A 21,942-nucleotide genomic window follows, 5' to 3' on the forward strand; every position below is an offset into this window, starting at 1 on the left:
AGTGTCTCTTTTTTTTTTTTTTTTTGGTGGGCATTGAGGGTTAAGTGACTTGCCCAGGGTCACATAGCTAGTAAGTGTTATGTGTCTGAGGCCGGATTTGAACTCAGGTACTCCTGAATCCAGGGCCGGTGCTTTATCCACTGCGCCACCTAGCTGCCTGCAGATTAAGTGTCTAATTCACTGAAGAACTTGCAACTGCTAATCATTAGAAAACATACCAATATGGTGACCACTCCCTGGAGAGCCAGAAGGCTCCGGATAAATAACTAACGCCCTTCTCAGAACCAGTCCTAACTGTTGCTTAACTCTTATTATGTTACTCCAGCTTTGGAGTGACCAATCATCCCTCAATTGGCTTCTGGACTGTTCTGAATGACCCTGGTAAAATCATTTCAATGTCCTCGTTGGTAAAATGAGGCACTGGACCACGTGGCCTCTGAGCCAAAGGTCCCTTCAAATTCTAGCTCAATCATCATCTCCATCATCACCACCACAAGTGGGGAGAGCTAGCTTCAGATTCAGGAATACCTGAGGTGTAGTCTTTTGCCTCTGACACATGGTGGCTTTATAGCGCTGGACAGTTCACCAAACCCTCTCAAGGCCTCTGCCAATTCTTATGGCTTTAAAGTGGAAGCCAGGGGCCTATCTACACTGGTCAATCTCTTGAGATCCTTTTATCGATGAAATCAATATTTCCCTATTACTAAATGGCACCGTAGTACATAAGAGTGCTGGCCTTGGAATCAGGAAGACTCACCTTCCTGAGTTCAAATCCAGCCTCAGACACTTACTAACCGTGTGACCCTGGGCAAGTCCCTTAAACCTGTTTGCCCTCAATTTCCTCATCTGTAAAATAAGCCAGAGAAGGAATGACAAACCACTCCAATATCTCTGCTAAGAAAACCCCACATGAGGTCACAGAGAGTCAGACACAACCAAAACGGCTTGACGACATCACCTTCATCCTAGTTCTAGCCTTGGATAGAGGAGAACAATCAATCCCAGGGGGCAGCTAGGTGGCGCAGTGGATAGAGTACTGGCTCTGGATTCAGAAGGATCTGAGTTCAAATCTGACCTCGGACACTTAACACTTACTAGCTGTGTGACCCTGGGCAAGTCACTTAACCCCCATTGCCCCACCAAGAAAAAAAAAAAAAGATGTAATTGGAAGGGGCAACTAGGTGATGCAATGGATAGAGCACTGGCCCTGGAGTCAGGAGGACCTGAGTTCAAATCCGGCCTCAGACACTTAACACTTACTAGCTGTGTGACCCTGGGCAAGTCACTTAACCCCAATTGCCTCACTAAAAAAATAAAAATTAAAAAAAAAATAAGTGGAGAAAGGTGAACAAATAAGGGATTGATAAAAAGCCCTTCACTTCCCAAGGGAAGGCAGCATGTTTAAGTGGAAAAAAAGGGAGATGAAAGATGATGTGGGAGTCATTGAGCCAGCAGAGCTGCCAGGGGGCAGGAGAACGACAGCAGGGGGCGGTGTGGAAGCCCTGCCTGGGCCAGATGGGAGGGTAGGGGCAGAGACAAATACACAGAAACCATACCCTTAGAAGCTTCCTCAAAGCTTTTCTCACTTCCCCTCCTACTTCTGTCACAGGAAGAAATTAACTGTGGGAGAAATTTTCAAAAGCACTTCCAGGAAGCCAGAGAGAGAGCCCTTTTCTTTGGAAACAGGACCAAGCATTCTGGAATGGTAGATTGTTTAACAGGAGTAAGCAAAGACTCTGGTTCAAATCCCGCCTCTCCGACACCTAATTGATTAGTCAACATGCATTTATTAAGTAATTACATGTTGGGAACTGTGCTAAGGGCCAGAAATGCTAAGACAAACACAATCCCTGCCCTCAAGGAGTTTCCATTCTGATATGGGAGACACACATACAAGACATGGACCAAGCCACACTGAATAGGGAAAGAATGCATGGAGTAGAGGGACAGCTAGGTGGTGCAGTAGCCCTGGATTCAGGAGGACCTGAGTTCAAATCCAGCCTCAGACACTTGACACTTACTAGCTGTGTGACCCTGGGCAAGTAACTTAACCCTCACTGCCCTGCCAAAAAAAAAAAAAAAAAAAAGCACGGAGTCTCAGTTTTTCAGCTATAAAATTGGGGTGGTATGACTAGAAAACTCCTCAGGAAATGGCAAACCACTCTAGTATCTGCCAAGAGAACCCCAAATGGAGTGACGAAGAATCTGATGTGAATGAAAAACAACTGGATGACCACAAAAATAATGGCCAAGTTTGGCCACAAAAATCAACAAGTCTACAAGGATCCGAAACAACTGAACAGAGGTCATCTTGAACTTAGGAAGACACGAGTTCAGATCCCACTTCAGACACTTATTAGCTGTATGACCCTGAGTAAGCCACCAGTCTCAACCTCAATTTCCTCATCTATAAACTGTTAATAATAATGGCACCCACCTACTAGGCTCAAATGAGATCAATCAAACAACCAACAAGTGCAGCTTGAACTTTTTAAAAAAATAATAAACATTTTTATTTATAGTTTTGAGTTCCGAATTTTATCCCTCCTTCCCCTCCCCCTTCCCTGAGGTGGTGACCAATCCAATGTGTTATACATGTGCAATTATGTAAAACATTACCCTATTAGTCATTTTGTACAAGAAAACTTGAATAAAAGAAAAAAATGAAAGTGAAAAATAGCAGGCTTCAGTCTATGTTCAATCAGTATCAGTTCTTTATTTAGAGGAGGATAGTATGGGGCAGCTAGGTGGTGCAATGGATAGAGCACTGGCCCTGGATTCAGGAGGACCTGAGTTCAAATCCAGGCTCAGACACTTAACACTTACTAGCTGTGTGACCCTGGGCAAGTCACTTAACCCCAATTGCCTCACTGAAAATAATAATAATAATAAAGTATAGAGGAGGATGGTATGCTTCATCATTAGTCCTTTGGATTGTCTTGGATCGTTGTATTGCTGAGAATAGCTAAGTTCTTCATCAAACAACATTGCTGCCTCTGTGTACAACGTTCTCCTGGTTCTGCTCACTTCACTATACATCAGTTCATACAAGTCTATCCAGGACTTTCTGAAATTGTCTTGCCTGTCATTTCTTACACAGCTTGAACTTTTGCATTTTTTTAAATCTTTTTAAAAATTTTTGTTGGTGAGGCAATTGGGGTTAAGTGACTTGCCCAGAGTCACACAGCTAGTAAGTGTTAAGTGTCCTGAGGCCAGATGTGAACTCAGGTCCTCCTGAATCCAGGGCTGGTGCTTTAATCCCACTGCACCACCTAGCTGCCCTAAGCTTGAACTTTTAATAGCTTTCAACCGCACTAATACTTTTGGGACACCCTGCCTTTATCAATCACCTGCTCTGTTACCAGGCATTGTGCTAGGCACTCGGGATACAAGTACAGATGAGCATATAACTGCACTGAGCTGGCAATCTCATGGGGGAGATATCACAGATGAAGCTCTTTGCAAACTTTAAAAGAGCTGATCTTGCTCCCATTCATAAAGCCCTTAACAGGGGGCAGCTAGGTGGCGCAGTGGATAAAGCACCGACCCTGGATTCAGAAGTACCTGAGTTCAAATCTGGCCTCAGATACTTGACACTTACTAGCTGTGTGACCCTGGGCAAGTCACTTAACCCCCCATTGCCCTGCAAAGAAAATCTAAAAAAAAAAACAAAAAAACAAAAAAACATAAAGCCCTTAACAGAAAATGCTTCCTAGACTGAGCTTCAGAACATCACCTGCCCTTGAGATTCCCGCCTGCCTGTCTCTCACTTGGCCCTCGCAGACTTTCAAATCTGGGGTTCTCAAGCTTTTTTTCATCATGTCTGCTGGGTCCTCCCTATCTGTCCCTCTCTCTGAATAATGTTTTGTGGCTGACATTCAGATCCAAAGGAAATGCCAAATTTCAGTGAGAAGTTAGCAAAGATGAAGATTTTCTTTTCTCTATCCAAGTTGCACAGATTCTCTGAAATAAGCCCAGGTTAAGAACATCAGTCCTAATGGGACACACCAGACCCCCCCTTCCCCGACTTCATGTTAAGAAACCCTGGGGGGCAGCTAGGTGGCGCAATGGATAAGGCACTAGCCTTGGATTCAGGAGGACCTGAGTTCAAACCCAGCCTCAGACACTTACTAGCTGTGTGACCCTGGGCAAGTCACTTAAACCCCATTGCCCTGCAAACCCCGCCCCCCCCCCAAAAAAAACCCTGTAGGGGCAGCCAGGTGGCGCAGTGGATAGAGCACCGGCCCTGGAGTCAGTAGGACCTGAGTTCAAATCTGGCTCAGCAGACACTTGACACTTACTAGCTGTGTGATTTTGGGCAAGTCACTTAACCCCAATTGCCTTGCGAAAAAAAAAAAGAAAGAAAGAAAAAAAGAAACCCTGTAGACATGTTTCCCACCCCACTCGCTAACCCTTATACCCAAGTAGAATGTAAGGCTTTTGTGGGACTGGGAAATGTTTTCTTCTTCATTTCTGTATGCCACATTCCCTGGCCAACTGACTCGAACACAGATGGTGTTTTCTACCATCTTGAAATCGATTGCCGGTAGTGGTACTTTTCCCCCATTAAAAAATATTTCACACACACACACACACACACACACACACACACACACACACACACACACACAATTAAATAGACCTATGATTCTATCTACAGTTATTGTTTGTCCTCCATTCCCAAAGGGGGTAATGACATCAGGAGGTGATGTCATGACTTGCAGTGAATTAATTGGGTTGTGCAAGGTCACCAACCTCATTCTGTCCCTCCAGGGCCATCTGGGTCTGGTGGTAAGATATACATCAGGACGAACTTGGGTTCTCCCAACTTCAGGGCTAGTGCTCTATCCACTGCACCACCTAGCTGCCCCTAGAATCAATTTGGAAGTTGAATTCAATAAAGCATTACAGACCCTTCCACACCTGCTCATCCTGAGACTCTTAGAACTCCCCATCCAATGGGGACCACCAGTAGGCAATGAAGTCTTTAGTCATGGCAAGCCACAAGAGAAAAATATAAAATTGGTCCTTGGCCCTGTGTGGTTCCCTCACCAGCTAGGTGATACAGTGGATAAGAGTGCAGGTCCTAGGGGCAGCTAGGTAGCACAGTGAATAAAGCACCAGCCCTGGATTCAGGGGGGATCTGAGTTCAAATCCAGCCTTAGACACTTGACACTAGCTGTGTGACCCTGGGCAAATCACTTAACCCTTGTTGCCCAGCCCCCCCCAAAAAAAATGTGCAGGGCCTAAAGTCAGAAGACCTGAGTTCAAATCCAGCCTCAGATGCTAACTGTATGACCCTGGGCAAGTCACTGAAGTGCTGTCTGCCTCAGTCTCTTCAACTGTCAAATTAGGATAATAACAGCACTCCTCTCACAAGCTTGTTGTGAGGACCAAATATGACAATATTATAAAGCCCTTAACACAAGTTGTTCAGTAATTTCTGTCACGTCCAACTCCTCATGACCCCATTTGGGGTTTTCTTGGCAAAGATACTGGAGTGGTTTGTCATTTCCCTCTCTAGTTCATTTGACAGATGAGGAAACCAAGGCAAACAGGGGGAAGTGACTTGCCCAGGGTCACCTAGCTAGGAAGCATCCAAGCCTTGAACACAGTATGCATTTAATAGATGCTTGCTTCCTTCTTTCTGCTCCCTTCTGTTTCCCACAGTAGCAGGGCAGAAGAACAGTTTTCAGTCTATAAACTTTGACTGACACTCTAAATAGGACATCCTTATCCAATGACCAAAACTGAAACCGAATTACCATCTCAGCTGTGTAATGAGACTTGATCATTTTCAAAGCACAGTCAAAATCTATTCTCTCACTGGATGCCCTCCCAAATCTCACATCCCAAAATGGAATTCCACGATTCTGCCATCACTATCTAGTGTCAATGGGACCTGCGTTATCAACAAGTGAACCTGGACTAGGCTAGCAGGAAGATTCAAAAAACATCTGCAGAAATACACAGTTTTCTTGTGAAGTCCCAGCTTGGTATCACTACCTACCTACCAGTCCACTTGGATAAGGGGGAAGGGGGGGGATATCTTGCCACAATAATGTTCCCCTTCTCTCCCCTCCCACTCTACCACCACTCCCCTGCCCCGGATTTTCATAAGAAAACATGAGGCAACCACAAAAATTAAAAAAAAAACAGGAACACAGAATCATCACTCATTAGTACTCTCAATCATTTAGGTTACAAAACTTAACAAGAGAAATTTGAAAGGAAAAAAAAAAAAAGTCAAGGAGACCATGGCGTGATTGACGCACAGGCAGCCTCCCAAGCCAAGGCCTTGACTACATTCAAGTCTTTCCCCATCACCAAGGTCTTGTCAGTTTCCAAGGGTACCCCACTGCCATGGGGGAGGGGAAATGGTCAATTCATACACACAGCAATGGAAAGGAACTTTGAGATCACCCAAGGCAAACCCTTCTTTTTTCAGTTAAGGAAAGTGAACCCTAGAAAGGATATATGATTGACCTAAAGTCACAGGGGTAGGAAGTGGAGAGGGGGGCCAGAATTAAAATTCAAGCCCTTTGACTACAAGTTGAAGACCACTAAATGGGCTCTTTTAGAGGGCTTTATAAAAATCAGACTCTCAAGTTGTACATAGTAGATTTATGGAAATGCTTGTTTTAGTCCATAAATTAAATAAAATAAAATTTTTAAAAAGAATAAAACAGGGGCAGCTAGGTGGCACAGTGGATAGAGCACCGGCCCTGGAGTAAGGAATACCTGAGTTCAAATCCGAACTCAGACCATTGACACTTATTAGTTGTGTGACCCTGGGCAAGTCACTTAAACCCAACTGCCTCACCAAAAAAGAAAATTATAATAATAATAATAATAATAATAATAAAACAGAATAAAACAAAAAAATTACAGACACAAAGTACCTCAAGGAAGTCAAGGAAAGAAAGGTAAAAATATCCATAGCAATATTCTATGGCAGCAAAAAAATTGGAAATAAAGCTGGTGATCATCAATTGGGAAACTACTTTTAAAACTTTAGACTATTAATGTAATGGAATATCCTTAATCAGTTGAGAAGTGACAACTATGAAGATTTGTATGAACTGATACAGTGTTTGCTACATATTATTTGTCCGAATATGGTATCTCCCATTGGACTATAAGCTCCTTGAGGGCAGGAACTATCTTTTGCCTCTTTTTTTTAATCCCCAGGGCTTAGCACAGTGCCTGACCCTTGTGTGGTTAGCCTTTTTTTCAGGTGCATCTAACTCTTCCTGACCCCATTTGGGGTTTTTTTGGCAGTGATACTGGAGTGGTTTGGCTATTTCCTTCTCCAACTCATTTGACAGATGAGGAAACTGAGGCAAACAGGGTGAAGTGACTTGTCCAGGGTCACACAAATAGCAAGTGTCCTAAGATCAGATTTGAATTCAGGAAGATGAGTTTTCCTGACTCCAGACTTGATGCTCTATCCATTGAGCCACCTAGCTGCTCTGCCTGGCACATAGTAGAAACTTAATAAATTAGTGAGTTTATCTAATAATATTTAATAATTTTGTTAATTTAATAAATTCTGATTGATTAATTGAAACCAAAAAAGCAACATACACAATTACTACAGTGATGTAAATAAAGAAAAGTCACTAAAACTCTGAGTAATTCAAAAACTAATGATGATCCCAGAGAAACTATAATAAACATTTTTCTCTCCTCAAAGCAGAGAAGAGGGGGACTATTGGAGCAGAATACCATACATAGTTTATATGGACTGCCTCAGAAGTTTTTTGCTTATTTGTTTTTCTTTGTTACAAGAGGGCCCCTTCAGAGAAGGGATATACATTGCATGTAGTTTTTTTTTAAGTAGCAATAAAACTTTTTTTTTAAGTCATAACAAAGAAGTCTGCTATGCCACTGAACTGAGTTAGCCAGAGGGGAAACTCTAGGCTCAATTATATTTAACATTTATTAAACACCGATTGCATCCAAGAAAATCCAAGGTTTTCTCTTTCTGCTATCATGTCAGTTGGAATTGCTGAATGGTTGATCAGGTTTATATCTGTAGTGTTGGGGGGGGTGAAGAGAAGGGGTGGTGTCTTGTGAGTATAAAATCATTTATTTAAATTTGAAGGGTAGGGGGGGCAGCTGGTGGATAGAGCACCAGCCCTGGAATCAGGAGTACCTGAGTTCAAATCTGGCCTCAAACAATGAACACTTACTAGCTGTGTGACCCTGGGCAAGTCACTTAACCCCAATTGCCTCACTAAAAAAAAATTGGGGGGGTAGGGACAGCTAGGTGGCACAGTGGATAGAGCACCAGCCTGGATTCAGGAGGACCTGAGTTCAAATGTGACCTCACTTTATACTTACTAGCTGTGTGACCCTAGGCAAGTCACTTAACCCCAATTGCCTCACCAAAAATAAATAAAATAAAATAAAATAAAAATTTGAAGGGTAGCTAGGTGTTCCAGTGGATAGAGTGCCTGGCCTGGAGTCAGGAAGACTCATCTTCCTGAGTTCAAATTCAGCCTCAGATACTTAGTAGCTGTGTGACCCTAGCAAGTCACTTCACCCTCTTTGCCTTGGTTTCCTCACCTATAAAATGAGCTGGAGTAGGAAATGGCAAAGCACTGCCAAGAAAATCCCAAATAGGGTCACAACTGAAACATTTGAAGTTGATTTAAATCATCTAACTCCAATTCCCCCTCATTTTACAAACCACAAAGTTGAAGTAAAACAACTAATTTGATACTATTGATAACAGAAGACTCGATTCAAATCTTGCCTCTGTTTGACCCCAGGGCAAATCTTTTTACTTCTCCATGCCTCAGTTTCTTAATTAAGACGTTCTGCAAACTGTTGTATAAATTCTTATTGTCATTATCCAGTTACAAAGTTAAGTGGTAGAATCTTTGCAGTCTGGAAAGTTTGTTATTGTTGTCTTTTTTAAAAACACTTTTTTTTTAAGTTTGCATATTAGCATATCAGGGACCCAACCTATGATTTGGACAACACCTCTAACAATTCAAAAATCTTAGAAAGTGCCTGGAACACGATGGGAAGAGACCAGCCCATGTTTCATTCTTGGCTCTCTGAGGCTCTCCTTTGAGTTCCTCTAAGGGGCAGCTTCTCCAGAGCTAATCTGAAAGCAATATGTTCCCAACTAAGTATCAAGAAAACTAGCTCCTGACTCTGACTCTGCTACTATGAGGCTGCCTGACCCTAGGCAAAGGCACACGCCTGCCCTGAAGATTCCTTATCTGCACAGTTCAGGTGTCAGGGATGTCACTACCTCTTCCAACTCAACATTCTCCGGTTGCCTACAGGAACCTGTAGCAGCTGAAGGTCCCATTTACTCATCTGCTTCAGGCTGCCAAACTCCCCAGTCCACATACAGAGGGAAATCTTTTTTTGTGATTGTCTCCCCAAGGTGACATCTGTGAGGTGATAAAAGCTTCTCACCGGGGATCTAGGCCTCACTAGTCTCAACAATTATGAAGGAGGAAGCTTACCTACCTGTCCTTCCCTCCCTTTGCTTTCTATCCAGTTTGAATGAGCTATCTCAGGGCTGTGCAATAGGGGCTCTCTCCCCTCCTCTTTGCCCCCTAAGACTATGGTCTTTCGATTGAGCCGGTGGGAGCATGACACATAAAAGGGGGGGGGGACCAGCCAACACGCCAACGCGAAGGCTAATTAATTAAATGCCAACTGCGCAATATCCAAGCAAACAAAAGCAGCAGGTTCGGAGGCAAGGAAGGGTTACAAGAAACTTTGGCTCCAGCCTTGACGTTTTGCCGAGAGTGCATCTGGCCTAGGAGCCTGAAGAGGCTGCTACAAGCATCTCAGACTCAAGCCGGCCAGTGCCAATAGCACCTGTGGTCTCTACTTGCTTCACTTCCCCAAAGAGAGCAAAGACCCACCCAGCTGGTCCCCAAAGCCCCCTTCCCCAGGGCACGCCTTACATAACTCCTTCCCTCCATTTCCCTTTTTTTATTTTGTTCTGAAGCAGCCCCTTGTTCAGACACAACTGAGCCAGAGAAATTGTCAGAGGGCTCGCTCGGGCTCAGCTGTATCTCTGCTAAGCCCCTCTAGGTCTCGACTTCCCCATCTGGGGGATGGGGAGAGGACGACCACTAAGGCCCCTTTCCAGCTGTAAGTCTATGATGCCATATGACCCTGATGATTCAAGAGTGCAAGCCGCTAGTTTAATCGCACCAGTAAATGGGTCCAAGCAGCCAAGGGTTAAAGGAAAAGTGGGGTGGGGTGAGGGTGACCAGCTTGCCCGCCCTCAGGAAGCCGGCCGCATGGTGAATGGAGCCCCGGAGCCCAGACTGCAGGGCTCCTGGGCCGGGCACGGCGGGGACCCCCTCCAGGTTCAAGACAAAGCCGGAACTCTCCGGGGCCCCGGTCAGTCCGGTCCAGCCGCTGCGCCGCCCGCCTCTCCAGGGCGCCCCGGCGCCAGGGCGCGCGGGCAGGAGGCTCCCACCTGCCCGGCTCAGTCGGCCCCGGGGCGCCAGGGCGGGCTCCCAAGCCTCCCTCCCTCCGTCTGTCTCTAGGTCCGCCTGCCGGCACCCTCATGCCCCGCGCTCCGGGGAGAAGGAAGAGAGGGGTCCCCTGCCCACCTACCCACCTTGAGGATCTGGTTTCGGATGAGCTGGGGTACCACGAAGATCATGACACCGCCTAGGACCGTGAACAGCAGCCCCACCAGCCCCAAGGCCACGGTGGTCTTGCGCCCTCCGAGCTTACGGGCCATGGCGACTCGGGGCCCCCGAGTTCGCCCGGGGCGCTGCGCTCAGCGGGGCGGGAGGTGGCGGGAGGTGGGCGCGGGAAGCGGGACGCGGACCCCTCACTGCGGGGCAAGGAGGAGCGGCAGAGGGCCCCGGCCGCTTTATGTGCCATCGCCTGCCCGGAGGGACCGCCCCCTCGCCTGCTTTTACTTCGCAACTCTGGCGGCTCCGGATTCCCAGGCTGGGCCAAGTGGGGCGGAGCCAAGCACGGGGGCGGGCCTCCAGCCGGCCCGACCCGCCCCCGCGCGTCCTCGGGGCCCGAGGAGCCTCAGCTAGTGTCGGAACGGTCTGCAGTCTCCGCTGGGCTCCCCCAGTCCTCTGATGGCTGGCCCGGGGGTCCTGGAGGTGGAGTGCCTGGGGTGCCCCCCAGCAGACTTCCTGGGCGCCCAGGGCTTCTCCTGGTGGGCACCGGGGAGCGGGAATCCTCTCCCACGTGGCCCTGTGCCCTTCGCGGCTGGCAGAGAGCATCACAGGGCCATTGATTCCCAGCTGGAAGGAACCCTGAGGTCATCCCCGGAGCTGAATGCGTGTTTGTTGACAGTTACGGGGCAGAAAGGGTCCGTCCGGAAATCCAGAAAACCTGGGTTCGAATCCCAGATCTGATACTTAGTAACTAACAGGCTCCGAACAAAACCCTTGCTGTGTCTCTTCTCATCTACCCTCCGAGACCTTTCTCCCGCTCTGATCAATTAAATCGTTCTCACTCTATGGATGAGGGTCCTATAACCTTGGCCAAGACGAGTGCCCTGGGGGGACATCTCCCTCATCTGTGAAAGTGAGGGGGTTGGACTCCATGACCACTCCATGACCTACACCTCTAAATCGTGTCCAACACTTCGTGACCCCATTTGGGGTTTTCTTGGCAAAGATACTGGAGTAGTTTGCCATTTTCTTGGCCAGCTCGCTTTACAGATGAGGAAACTGAGGCAAACAGTGAAGTGACTTGCCCATGGTCACACAGCTAGTAAGTGGCCGGGGTTGGATTTGAACTCAGGTTTGACACTATCTATGACCCTGTTAATTCAGTCGGCTATGTCTTTAAACTAGCTGCACATGAGGACTTCCTAGAGGCGCTGTATAGCTTTGACCAAGTCACTTAACCTTTGTGTGCCTCAGTTTCCGCATTTGTAAAAGGAGGGGTTTGGACTCCATGACCCCTAAGGCCTCTTCCAGGTCTATGTCTATGACTCCAACTGCCTCATTTTACACATGAGGGCTTCAGAAACCACGGAGACCTTGTGAGAACCAAGTGAGAAAATGTAAAATGCTATAAAATGCCAGCTCTGATCTTCTCCTCTAGCCTGAGGAGGAGGTAAGGTTCGGATGAATTCCCTTTATTTACAAAAGAGAAAACTGAGGCACAGAAAAAGGAGTTGTTTGCCCAAGAGCACAAGGTAAGGGGGAAGCTGAGGACAATGACCCAAGTCTCCCCTTCTCTAAGTCCACTCTGGTTTATTCAAGCTGACCCAGGGTTGATGAGCTCTGTGTGTGTGTGTGTGTGTGTGTGTGTGTGTCTTTTGTTTTATGTTTTTATTCCAATAGGGGAAGAGGCCAAAAAAACTAGAAAACTAGGCAGGTTCCTGCCATCCCCACCCATAATCTGAGGAAATGCACGCTGCTTTCCTGCCCTGGTGGAAGATGGCTAAGGGAGGGGGTGGTTGAGCCAGGGCTGCCCTTGGGCAAATGCAAATGAGGTGAGCCCCCTAGTGGTGTAACCTAAGGGTAGGGAGGTAGGGGTTTGGAATGAGACCCCTGCCAACTGGCTGTGTGGCCTAAAGAGTGGCCCACTCACCTGCTCTGGACCTCCCTGCCCTAAGACTCATCTGTCCAATCCATTCCTTCAACTTTAGCCTTACCACTGCAGCCTGGCTCAGGAAATGATTTAAATCATCCCAAAAGGAAGCCCACTGAAGGCCCAAAAGAAGATTTTGTTTTAAGAAGTTACCTATTTTATTTTATTTTATTTTATTTTATTTTATTTTATTTTATTTTATATTTTTTGCAGGGCAATGGGGGTTAAGTGACTTGTCCAGGGTCACACAGCTGGTAAGTGTCGAGTGTCTGAGTCCGGATTTGAACTCAGGTACTCCTGAATCCAGGGCCGGTGCTTTATCCACTGCGCCACCTAGCCACCCCCAAGAAGTTACCTATTTAAAAAAAAAAAAAAAGAGGTTACCTATAAGGGGCAGCTAGGTGGTGCAGTGGATAAAGCACTGGCCCTGGATTCAGGAGGACCTGAATTCATATCTCAGACACTTGACACTAGCTGTGTGACCCTGGGCAAGTCACTTAACCCTCATTGCCCAGCAAAAAAAAAAAAAAAAAAAAAAAAGTTACCTATATAGTTTCTTGGGATAGTGACTTCACACTTAGTAAAAAATAGAAAGGAACAGTTTAGTGGTGCAGTTGATAGAACACTAGCCCTAGAGTCAGGACTTGAGTTCAAATCTGAAAGAGACCAAAAAAAAAGGAAAAAGTATAAAACAGAACTCATGTCAACTTGGGTGTCACTTAAGGCTCCCTGACTGGCATGTTTTTGCATTAGAGGCGCTTATCTTGACCTGTGCATGTTTCATTTAAACTTCCCTTCCATCCTTGGCCAAGTCTTATTTGAATTTCCAATAAGGTTTCTCTGAGGTCCAGGTGTTTTATTTACCCAAAAGAGTGGGGCTGAAGGCCAGATACAAATTGTTGTGCAACTGTGTATTTGTCCCTTAAAAGAGGGGAAAAAAAAGAAATAATCAAAGGATTTTTGACACACAGGTGGCTCAGTCTCCCCCGAAGGGAGTCAGCCTGGTGTTTGCATCTAGGCCGACAACTTGATGAGAGAAAAAGCATTTACATGTTCAAAGGAAAAAGCAAAAGGAATGAAGAAGATGAGGGGAAAGAGAATGAAGAAAATTAGGAGGGAAAGTAAGCATAGAGAAAGGAGACAGAATGGAAGAAATAAGTAAGGAAAAATAAAAGGAAGCAAAGAAAGTGAGTGACATAATAGAAATCACTTTAATGCTAGAAATAGAGCACTTGAAGATCTGCAATGTATATATTATCTCATTTGAACAACCCTAGGAGGAAGATGCTATTATTGTCCCCATTTTGCAGATAATGATAATAATAACAATAATGGCTAACTTTCATATAGTACCTACTATGTGCTGAATGCTTTACAATTATTATCTCATTGGATCCTCACAACAATCCCAGGGAGGGGGGGAGCTAGAGGGGAAGATGCTATTGTCCCCATTTCACAGATAATAATAATAATGGCTAACATTTATATAGCACCTACTATGTGCCAGAACTGTGCTAAGAGCTTTACAATTATCATTGAATCCTCACAACAACTCTGGGAGGTAGGTACTATTATTATTCCCATTTTATAGATGAGAAAACTGAGGTAGAAGTAAAATAGCTAGCTAGTAAGTGTCTGAGGTGGGATTCCAGACTCCAAGTCCAAGACTAGAAAAAGGAGACCATAAGGAGATAATACAGTGCCCCGGAAGGAGTTCTAGATTTGGGGTCAAAAGAATTGGAATGAGACATGGGCTACTTACTATCTAGTATATGACTGGGTAGCTCAACCTCTCTGGGCCACTGTTTAAAATTATCAGGTTGAACTAGAATAATCTCGAAAGGTCCCTTGGGATACTGGAATAGAGCATAGTTATCCCCTCCCCATTTCAAAAGTCCACATAAAAATTTTGGGCCATCCCTTCATACCAGAGAAGAAGTCTAAATTATTATGGTATTAAAAGATAAAAGATGTTGATGTTATATCATACTATACATTTATTTTATGCATTTCTGAGTTTCTAAACTTTTTGTGTCTTCTGCTGGTCTTTGTGTGTCATCCATTTCTTCCCAAAACTCCCCCAAAATTCCCATTTAATTTCTTTTCTTTTGGGGGGGGCGGGGCAATGAAGGTTAAGTGACTTGCCCAGGGTCACACAGCTAATGTCAAATGTCTGAGGTCACATTTGAACTCAGGTCCTTCTGAATCCAGGGCCAGTTCTCCATCCACTGCACCACCTAGCTGCCCCCGCCCCATTTAATTTCTTATGCCTACCCCAGATATATTGAAACCTCAACAGGGAAAGCTGAGATAGGGAAGGATTACTTGTATACTTTAGGGGATGCAAAGCCCTTTAAGAGCATCCTCAAAAAAAAAATCAATAAATAAAACTCAGCTCTGAAGAGGTTGTTCAAGGGAGGGAGGAAAGAGGGGGTGTTTTGGGCATCTTTTTTTTGTCTAATAAAGGAAAAAGAGTTCAACATTCTCTCTGCAACATATACACAAATCATAGCAAGCTGGGCTTTCGTTGGTCTCCATCATCACTTACTTCCTAGGCTTTATATGCCAACAGTGTTCTTATATGGGATCAAGTCTCCAAAGTCTTTAGTGAAGAGGTGGGGTTTTACTTTCCCATTTTACAGGCAGGGAAAATCACCTTGTTCCAAAGTATTTTAGAAAAGGGAGAGATGAAGGAAGAGGGGAAAAGAGAGAGCAAAAACTGCAAATCCCTAGTCAATATATCCTGTTTTAAGGTACAAACTTCATTCATTCTGACTCTCCTGGTTCAGAATTGGTGACAGTTACATCTGGACACAGACTAAAAGTTCATGCTGTTCTTAAATGCTCATTCACTCTGTTAACTTACTATGTTGAGTTACCATATGTATTTGAAAAAGCCAATGTTAGGGGAAGCTAGGCAGTGCAGTGGATAAAGCACTGGCCCTATATTCAGGAGTACCTGAGTTCAAATCCAGCCTCAGACGCTTGACACTTACTAGCTGTGTGACCCTGGGCAAGTCACTTAACCCCAATTGCCTCACCAAAAAAAAAGAAAGAAATATATTAAATAAAGGGGTTGGATGACCTCTAAGGTCCCTTCCAGCTCAAAATCTATCAGGACCCTAGGAAATTGTTCAGTATTACCAATTTATGAGGCAGAGTCGGACAATACAAAAAAAAGCATCCCCTTGTAACACAGAAATACAGACATTCACAAGGGTGGTAGCAGCAGGAAAAGATGGAAGCAATGAGAAATAATGGATGGAGCCAGCGCAGAACTAGAGTGAAGCTGAAGGGGCAGCTAGGTGGCGCAGTGGATAGAGCACCGGCCCTGGAGTTAGGAGTACCTGAATTCAAATCCGGCCTCAGACACTTAACACTTACTAGCTGTGTGACCCTGGACAAGTCACTTAACCCCAATTGCCTCACTAAAAAAAAAAAAGAAAAGAAAAGAAAATATCCTGTAACTCAATAGGTGGAGCCATAGATGGCCGGCCTTATCACCAGAGAGGCCTAGGTTCAAGTCATACCTCTGAGATATACCAGCTATGTGAGAGTTGCAACTCAGGTAACCCTCTAAAACTCCAGTAAGTTTCATAGGAATTGCTAATGGATTGTTGGTGGAGCTGTGAACTGATCCAACCATTCTGGAGAGCAATTTAGAATTATGCCCAAAGGGCGATAAAGCTGTCCATACCCTTTGACCCAGCAATACCACTTTTGGGTCTTTTTCCCAAAGAAATCATGGAAAGGGGAAAGGGACCCACATGTACAAAAATATTTATAGCTGCTCTTTATGTGGTGGCAAGGAATTGGAAGTTGAGGGGATGCCCATCAATTGGGGAATGGCTGGACAAGTTGTGGTATATGAATACAATGGAATACTATTGTGCTGTAAGAAACGATGAGCAGGAGGACTTCAGAGAAACCTGGAGGGTCTTGTGTGAGCTGATGATGAGTGAGATGAGCAGAACCAGAAGAACATTGTACACAGTATCATCAACATTGAGTGTTGATCTACTGTGATGGACTATATTCTTCTCACCAATGCAATGGTACAGAAGAGTTCCAGGGAACTCATGATAGAAGAGAATCTCCAAATCCAAGAAAAAAAAAAAAAGAACTGTGGAGTATAGATGCTGAATGAACCATACTATTTCTTTTGTTTTGGTGCTGTTGTTTTTTCTATTTTGAGGTTTTTCATCATTGCTCTGATTTTTCTCTTATAACATGACTAATGAAGAAATAGGATTAATGTTATTATGTGTGTGTGTGTGTGTGTGTGTGTGTGTGTGTGTGTGTGTGTGTGTGTGTGTATATAAAACCTATATCAAATTACCTGCTGTCTAGGGGAGGGGGGAAGGAGGGGAGGGAGGGAGAAAAATCTGAAATTGTAAAGCTTGTATAAACAAAAGTTGAGAACTATCTTTACATGTAATGGGAAAAAAATAAAATACTTTATTAATTTAAAAAAAAAGGAATTGCTAATGGGGGGGCAAGATGGGGTGGGGAGTAGGGGGGAAAACAAGCATTTATATAGCTCCTACTATGTTCTAGGCACTAGGCTAAGCATTTTTACTCATTTGATCTTCACAACAACCCTGAGATGTAGGTGCTATTATTATCCCTGGTTTATGATTGAGGAAACAGAGGTTGTGACTTGCCCAGGGTCACACAGCTAGCAAGTCTGAGGGCAGATTTGAAGTCAGGTCTTCCTTATTGTAGTGGGTGGATAGACCTAGTTCTCTATCCACTGAGCAATCTAGCTGCCTCTAGCATTAGTGGAGAGGGTTTCTAAAGGTCAAAGATAAGGTTATAGGTACAGATAAAAAAAATCTATAATTTAAAAGAGTTAAGTAGGGTACTGCAAAATAATGAGGTAGGTTTTTTGGAGGGGAGGGATGGACTTTAAAATTCAAAACAAATCTTCAGAAGCATCTTAGCATGTGGCCTGTGGCCTGTACAAAGAAATGGCTGAAGGATTTGGCTCCTTTGGTGGCACATTGCCACAGGCACTGGGGGGGCCCTTAAGGCACACACCCAAAGGTCTGACAACCAATTTCTCCTGGGGCCTTGGGACGCCCTGGTTCACTGATTGCCGAATTGTCTGGGTCAGTCTCCTTGCCTACTGTTACCAAGAAGCTGATGACAGGCCCTCTGAAAAGCCCCAAAGGCCAATGTGTTCATTCACTTTAGTGACCCATGAGGTGCTGGATGAGATTACCAGCTGAGGCTTGGTCTCAAGCCTTCTTGGGTCTCTGCCCTAGTCAGGCCTATGCCTAACTTCTCTGTCTAAAGTGACAAGCAGAGCCCCGTGGTATCTAGGTGCACAGGCTGGCCTCTCTCTCTCTCTCTCTCTCTCTCTCTCTCTCTCTCTCTCTCTCTCTCTCTCTCTCTCTCTCTCTCTCTCTTTCTCTCTCTCTCTCCCTCCCTTTCTCTCTCTCTCTCTCTCTCTCTCTCTCTCTCTCTCTCTCTCTCTCTCTCTCTCTCTCTCTCTCTCTCCCTCCCTCTCTCACACACACCCCTTTCATCTGCTCTTTCCCAACCTCCTCCCCCAGCGCCCTAGCAGCTCAGCTTGGATGCCCTTGAGAAGGGCTTCCTGGCTTCCTGGAGGTGTCAGTGACCAACGCTCCCTGGAAGGGTCATTGTCATGTTCGCTCCTAGTGCATGCCTTGCTCCCCTTCCCTCCAGAGAAGGTAAGCTCTCCAAAGCCAGGGACTATTGGAAGATTTGCTTTTATGTACTCAGTAAGAAGCCGCTGGGTCTAGAGGATGGAGAGCCCTGCCTCAAACACCCAGATTCAAGTCCCACTGCAGCCTGCAGTGGACACAGTGCCAGGCCTGGAGTCAGGAGGACCCGAGTTCAAATCCAGCCTCAGACACTTCCTAGCTGTGTGGCCCTGGGCAAGTCACTTCCCCCTGTTTGCCTCAGTTTCCTCATTTGTCAAATGAGAAGGACATGGCCAACCACTCCAGTATCTCTGCCAAGAAAACCCCAAATGGGGTCACAGAGAGTTGGACATTACTGAAAATCAACATCTGTCACATACTGACTGTCTAACTTAACACCGTGATGGTCCAGGTGAAATTGTTCATCTAGAGCATTTTTTGCTCAAATACATGAAAATATAAGTCTCAGGAAAGCTATCTATAAACATTAAGAAAGGGAGTTTCCCTAAAAATGACATCGCAGTCCAGTCCCTATCTACAGTGCCCAGCACATGACAGAAAGACAGACAGTGCTTGTGGACTGATTCTTTTTCTTTATGAATTATTAGGCTAGCAGACTGCAGAGGTCCCCACTCTCACATTCTGGAGTAACTTAATATTTAGGATTTCTTTTTTTTTTTCTTTAAAATAATGGTCTTAGGGGCAGCTAGGTGGCGCAGTGGATAAAGCACTGACCTTGGATTCAGGAGGACCTGAGTTCAAATCTAGCCTCAGACACTTGACACTTAACTAGCTGTGTGACCCTGGGCAAGTCACTTAACCCTCATTGCCCTGCCAAAAAATAAAATAATAAAATAAAATAAAATAAAATAATGGTCTTTACCAGGAAGATCCTGACCAAGAAGGCCCTCCCCAAACCCACTCTTGAAACGCTCAGAAGTTCCAGAGACAAAAGGAGTGTAACAAAAACCAACATTACCCCTAACACACACACATGCTAACTGTATGACCCTGGGCAAGTCACTGTGATTTGCCCACACACACACATGCCTCTCTCTTGACTCAGACCTGGCAACACTAAGACGCCTTTAATCACCTTGATGAGGATAAAATACCCCCACCTTGTGATGGGTGCCCTATCTGGAATGGGGTGAACCTTGCACCCAGATCCATTGTCCAGGGCAAAAATACAGTAACTGCTTCCTCTCCTCCCTCCAACCAGGAATTAAGTTTCAAAGAAGTTATACTAGATGACAGGATTCTCTTTTCTCAGTAGACTGTGGGAAATGAAAGAACTTTATACTTTTCTCAGAACTGTGCCCCTTCCCTTAAACACATACATCCCACATCCCGAGGCATATTCCCCCAGGACTGTTGCACAGGCTCTTTTCAGAGGTCACCTGGATTGTCAGTGTCCAGAAAGGATGTCACCCAGTGCAAAATCCGACACCTAAAACTGATGTTGAAACTCTAATTCAGTCTCCTCAGCAGAGGGTTGTTTGAGAACTGCTAAATGATGATCTAAGACCATTCTTCTGCCAGCAACTCTCATGCCAATTAACTCCACCCTTTCAGGTGACAATCGTCTCTTGTTACAGGGAAGTCCATTGTCTTGTGTTTTCTCTAACCCCAGCAACTAGAGAATATCATCGTTTTTTCTTCTTCCCTTGTCCTTCAGAGATTTAAAAGAAACTAAGGAAGTAGAAAAGAACAAAATAAAAATTGGAAGAGGGCATAGAAAGGATTCAGGTCAAAAATGACCTTTAGGTCAAGTGGGGAGAGGAAGAAAGGAGATGGAAGAGGGTAGAGAGACGCCTGAAAAATTTTGTTCAGTTGTGTCTGATTCTTCATGACTCCATTTGGGGTTTTCCTAGCAATGATACTGAAGTAGTTTGCTATTTATTTCTCCAACTCATTTTACAGATAAGGAAACTGAGGCAAACTGGGTTAAGTGACTTGGTCAAGGTCATACAGCTAGTATGTGTCTGAGGCCAGATTTGAACTCGGGAAGATGACCCCAGGCACCTCACCACCTGAAAAATAGCAATCTTCAAGTATTAAGGGTCTGTCATAAAGTAGAGAGATCAGACTTGTTCTCTTTGGCCCCAAAGGACAAAATCAGGAGCAATGAATAGCGGGAAGTTAGAGACAAACTTAGGCTTTGATATCAGAAGAAACATGTCAACATTTAGAACTATCCCAAGGTAAAATGGTCTGCTTTGGAAGATTCCTCCTCTGGGAAGCTTTTAAGCAAAGGTTTGATGACAGCTTGTATGGTGTAATCAAGACTTCTTAGGTATAGGTTGCACTAGAAAATTTGGAAAAGTTCCTTCCCACTCTAAAGTTCTGAGGTTCTGTGAACTTCTAGAGACCTCTGGAAAAATTACTGAGGCTGTATCTCAAGGAGATTACTGACAGCAAGAAAAGACACGTACAAGAATGTTCATTCATTGAGCATTGTTTGTGATAACCAAACACTGTAAATAAAATGTGCCCAATAATTAAAAGACTGGCTGGGCCAGCGATAGAATGGAATGAAATCTTATTGCACTATCAGGATGAGGAATATGAAGAATTCACAGAAGTATGGGAAGCCTTATGGGATGTGATGCCCAAAGACCAATATACAAAATGGCAGCAGCAGTCCAGATAAAGAGTAAACAGTGGGGCAGCTACTTGGTGCAGTGGATAAAGCACTGGCCCTGGATTCAGAGGGACCTGAGTTCAAATCCAGCCTCAGACACTTGACACTTACTAGCTGTGTGACCTTGGGCAAGTCACTTAACCCTCACTGCCCTGCAAAAAAAAAAAAAAAAAAAAAGAGTAGAGTAAACATCACTCTGGTCAAATACTTAGCTAAAACCCAAAGCCCATATTCATACCATACTGCTAAAGTTAAGGGAGGCATCTCTACCTTGCTGTTAATAGCCATGACTATTTTCTCAGAAAATGTACTTTGTAAAGGGATTTGGGGAAGTATATTCTTATTCAATGTCAATATTTAAATGATAGTTTTCTAACTAAAAAAAGAAGTTTGCCTTACTGAAAATCCAGAGGAAATAACTATACAGAAGTTGACCTCAAGAGCTGGCTTTTGATCTAATACAAGACAGGTCAGGAAGCCCAAGAGCAGCTGATAAGGGTGGGACTGAGGGGCAGGAAAGGCGGGAAGCCCAACCAAAGAAACAAGAAACCAGGGCCCCTGGGAGTTTATCAACAAGATTTCCAGCTTACACGCCTTGCCTGCTGTGAGGCAGTATGGGTACAGTGGAAAGAGGGCTTACTCTGAAGTCCCCCCAGCCTTCCCCAGAAAAAAATCCACCTATGACCTATAGGACCCCAGACTAGTTTACCTCCTGTGTTTCCTCCTCAGTAAAATGGAGGGGTTGGGACTGGTTAGTCTCCAAGGTCTCTTTCAGCTCTAGATCTAAGATATTTAATCAATAATAATTTATTAAACCGATATGTGCCAGGCATTGTGCTAGGCATTGGGCATATGCAAAGATAAAAGTGAAGGTCCCTGTCAAATGACATAGATTGGATGGATGGATGGATGGATGGGTGGGTGGGTGGATGGATGGATGGATGGATGGATGAGTGGATAGGTGGATGGGTGGGTGGATGGATGAATGGATGGGTGGGTGGATGGATGGATGAGTGAATAGATGGATGGTTGGATGGATGAGCGGATAGGTGGATGGATGGTTGGATGGAT

The 21,942-nt window shown here is 44.8% G+C and overlaps 1 protein-coding gene across 1 annotated transcript in view; it reads right to left on the reverse strand.

Moving 5' to 3' along the window:
* SCARB1 (scavenger receptor class B member 1) overlaps positions 1 to 10,966 on the reverse strand; it is a 112,146-nt gene extending 101,180 nt beyond the window's left edge. The window contains 1 exon segment of the mRNA XM_043963721.1: positions 10,607 to 10,966. Coding sequence (XP_043819656.1) covers positions 10,607 to 10,732 — 126 coding nt within the window. The 5' untranslated portion in view covers positions 10,733 to 10,966.
* Positions 10,967 to 21,942: the final 10,976 nt, after the last annotated feature.

Source organism: Dromiciops gliroides, chromosome 1 (genome assembly GCF_019393635.1).
Source record: "Dromiciops gliroides isolate mDroGli1 chromosome 1, mDroGli1.pri, whole genome shotgun sequence".
In the NCBI taxonomy this organism is placed as follows: domain Eukaryota; kingdom Metazoa; phylum Chordata; class Mammalia; order Microbiotheria; family Microbiotheriidae; genus Dromiciops; species Dromiciops gliroides.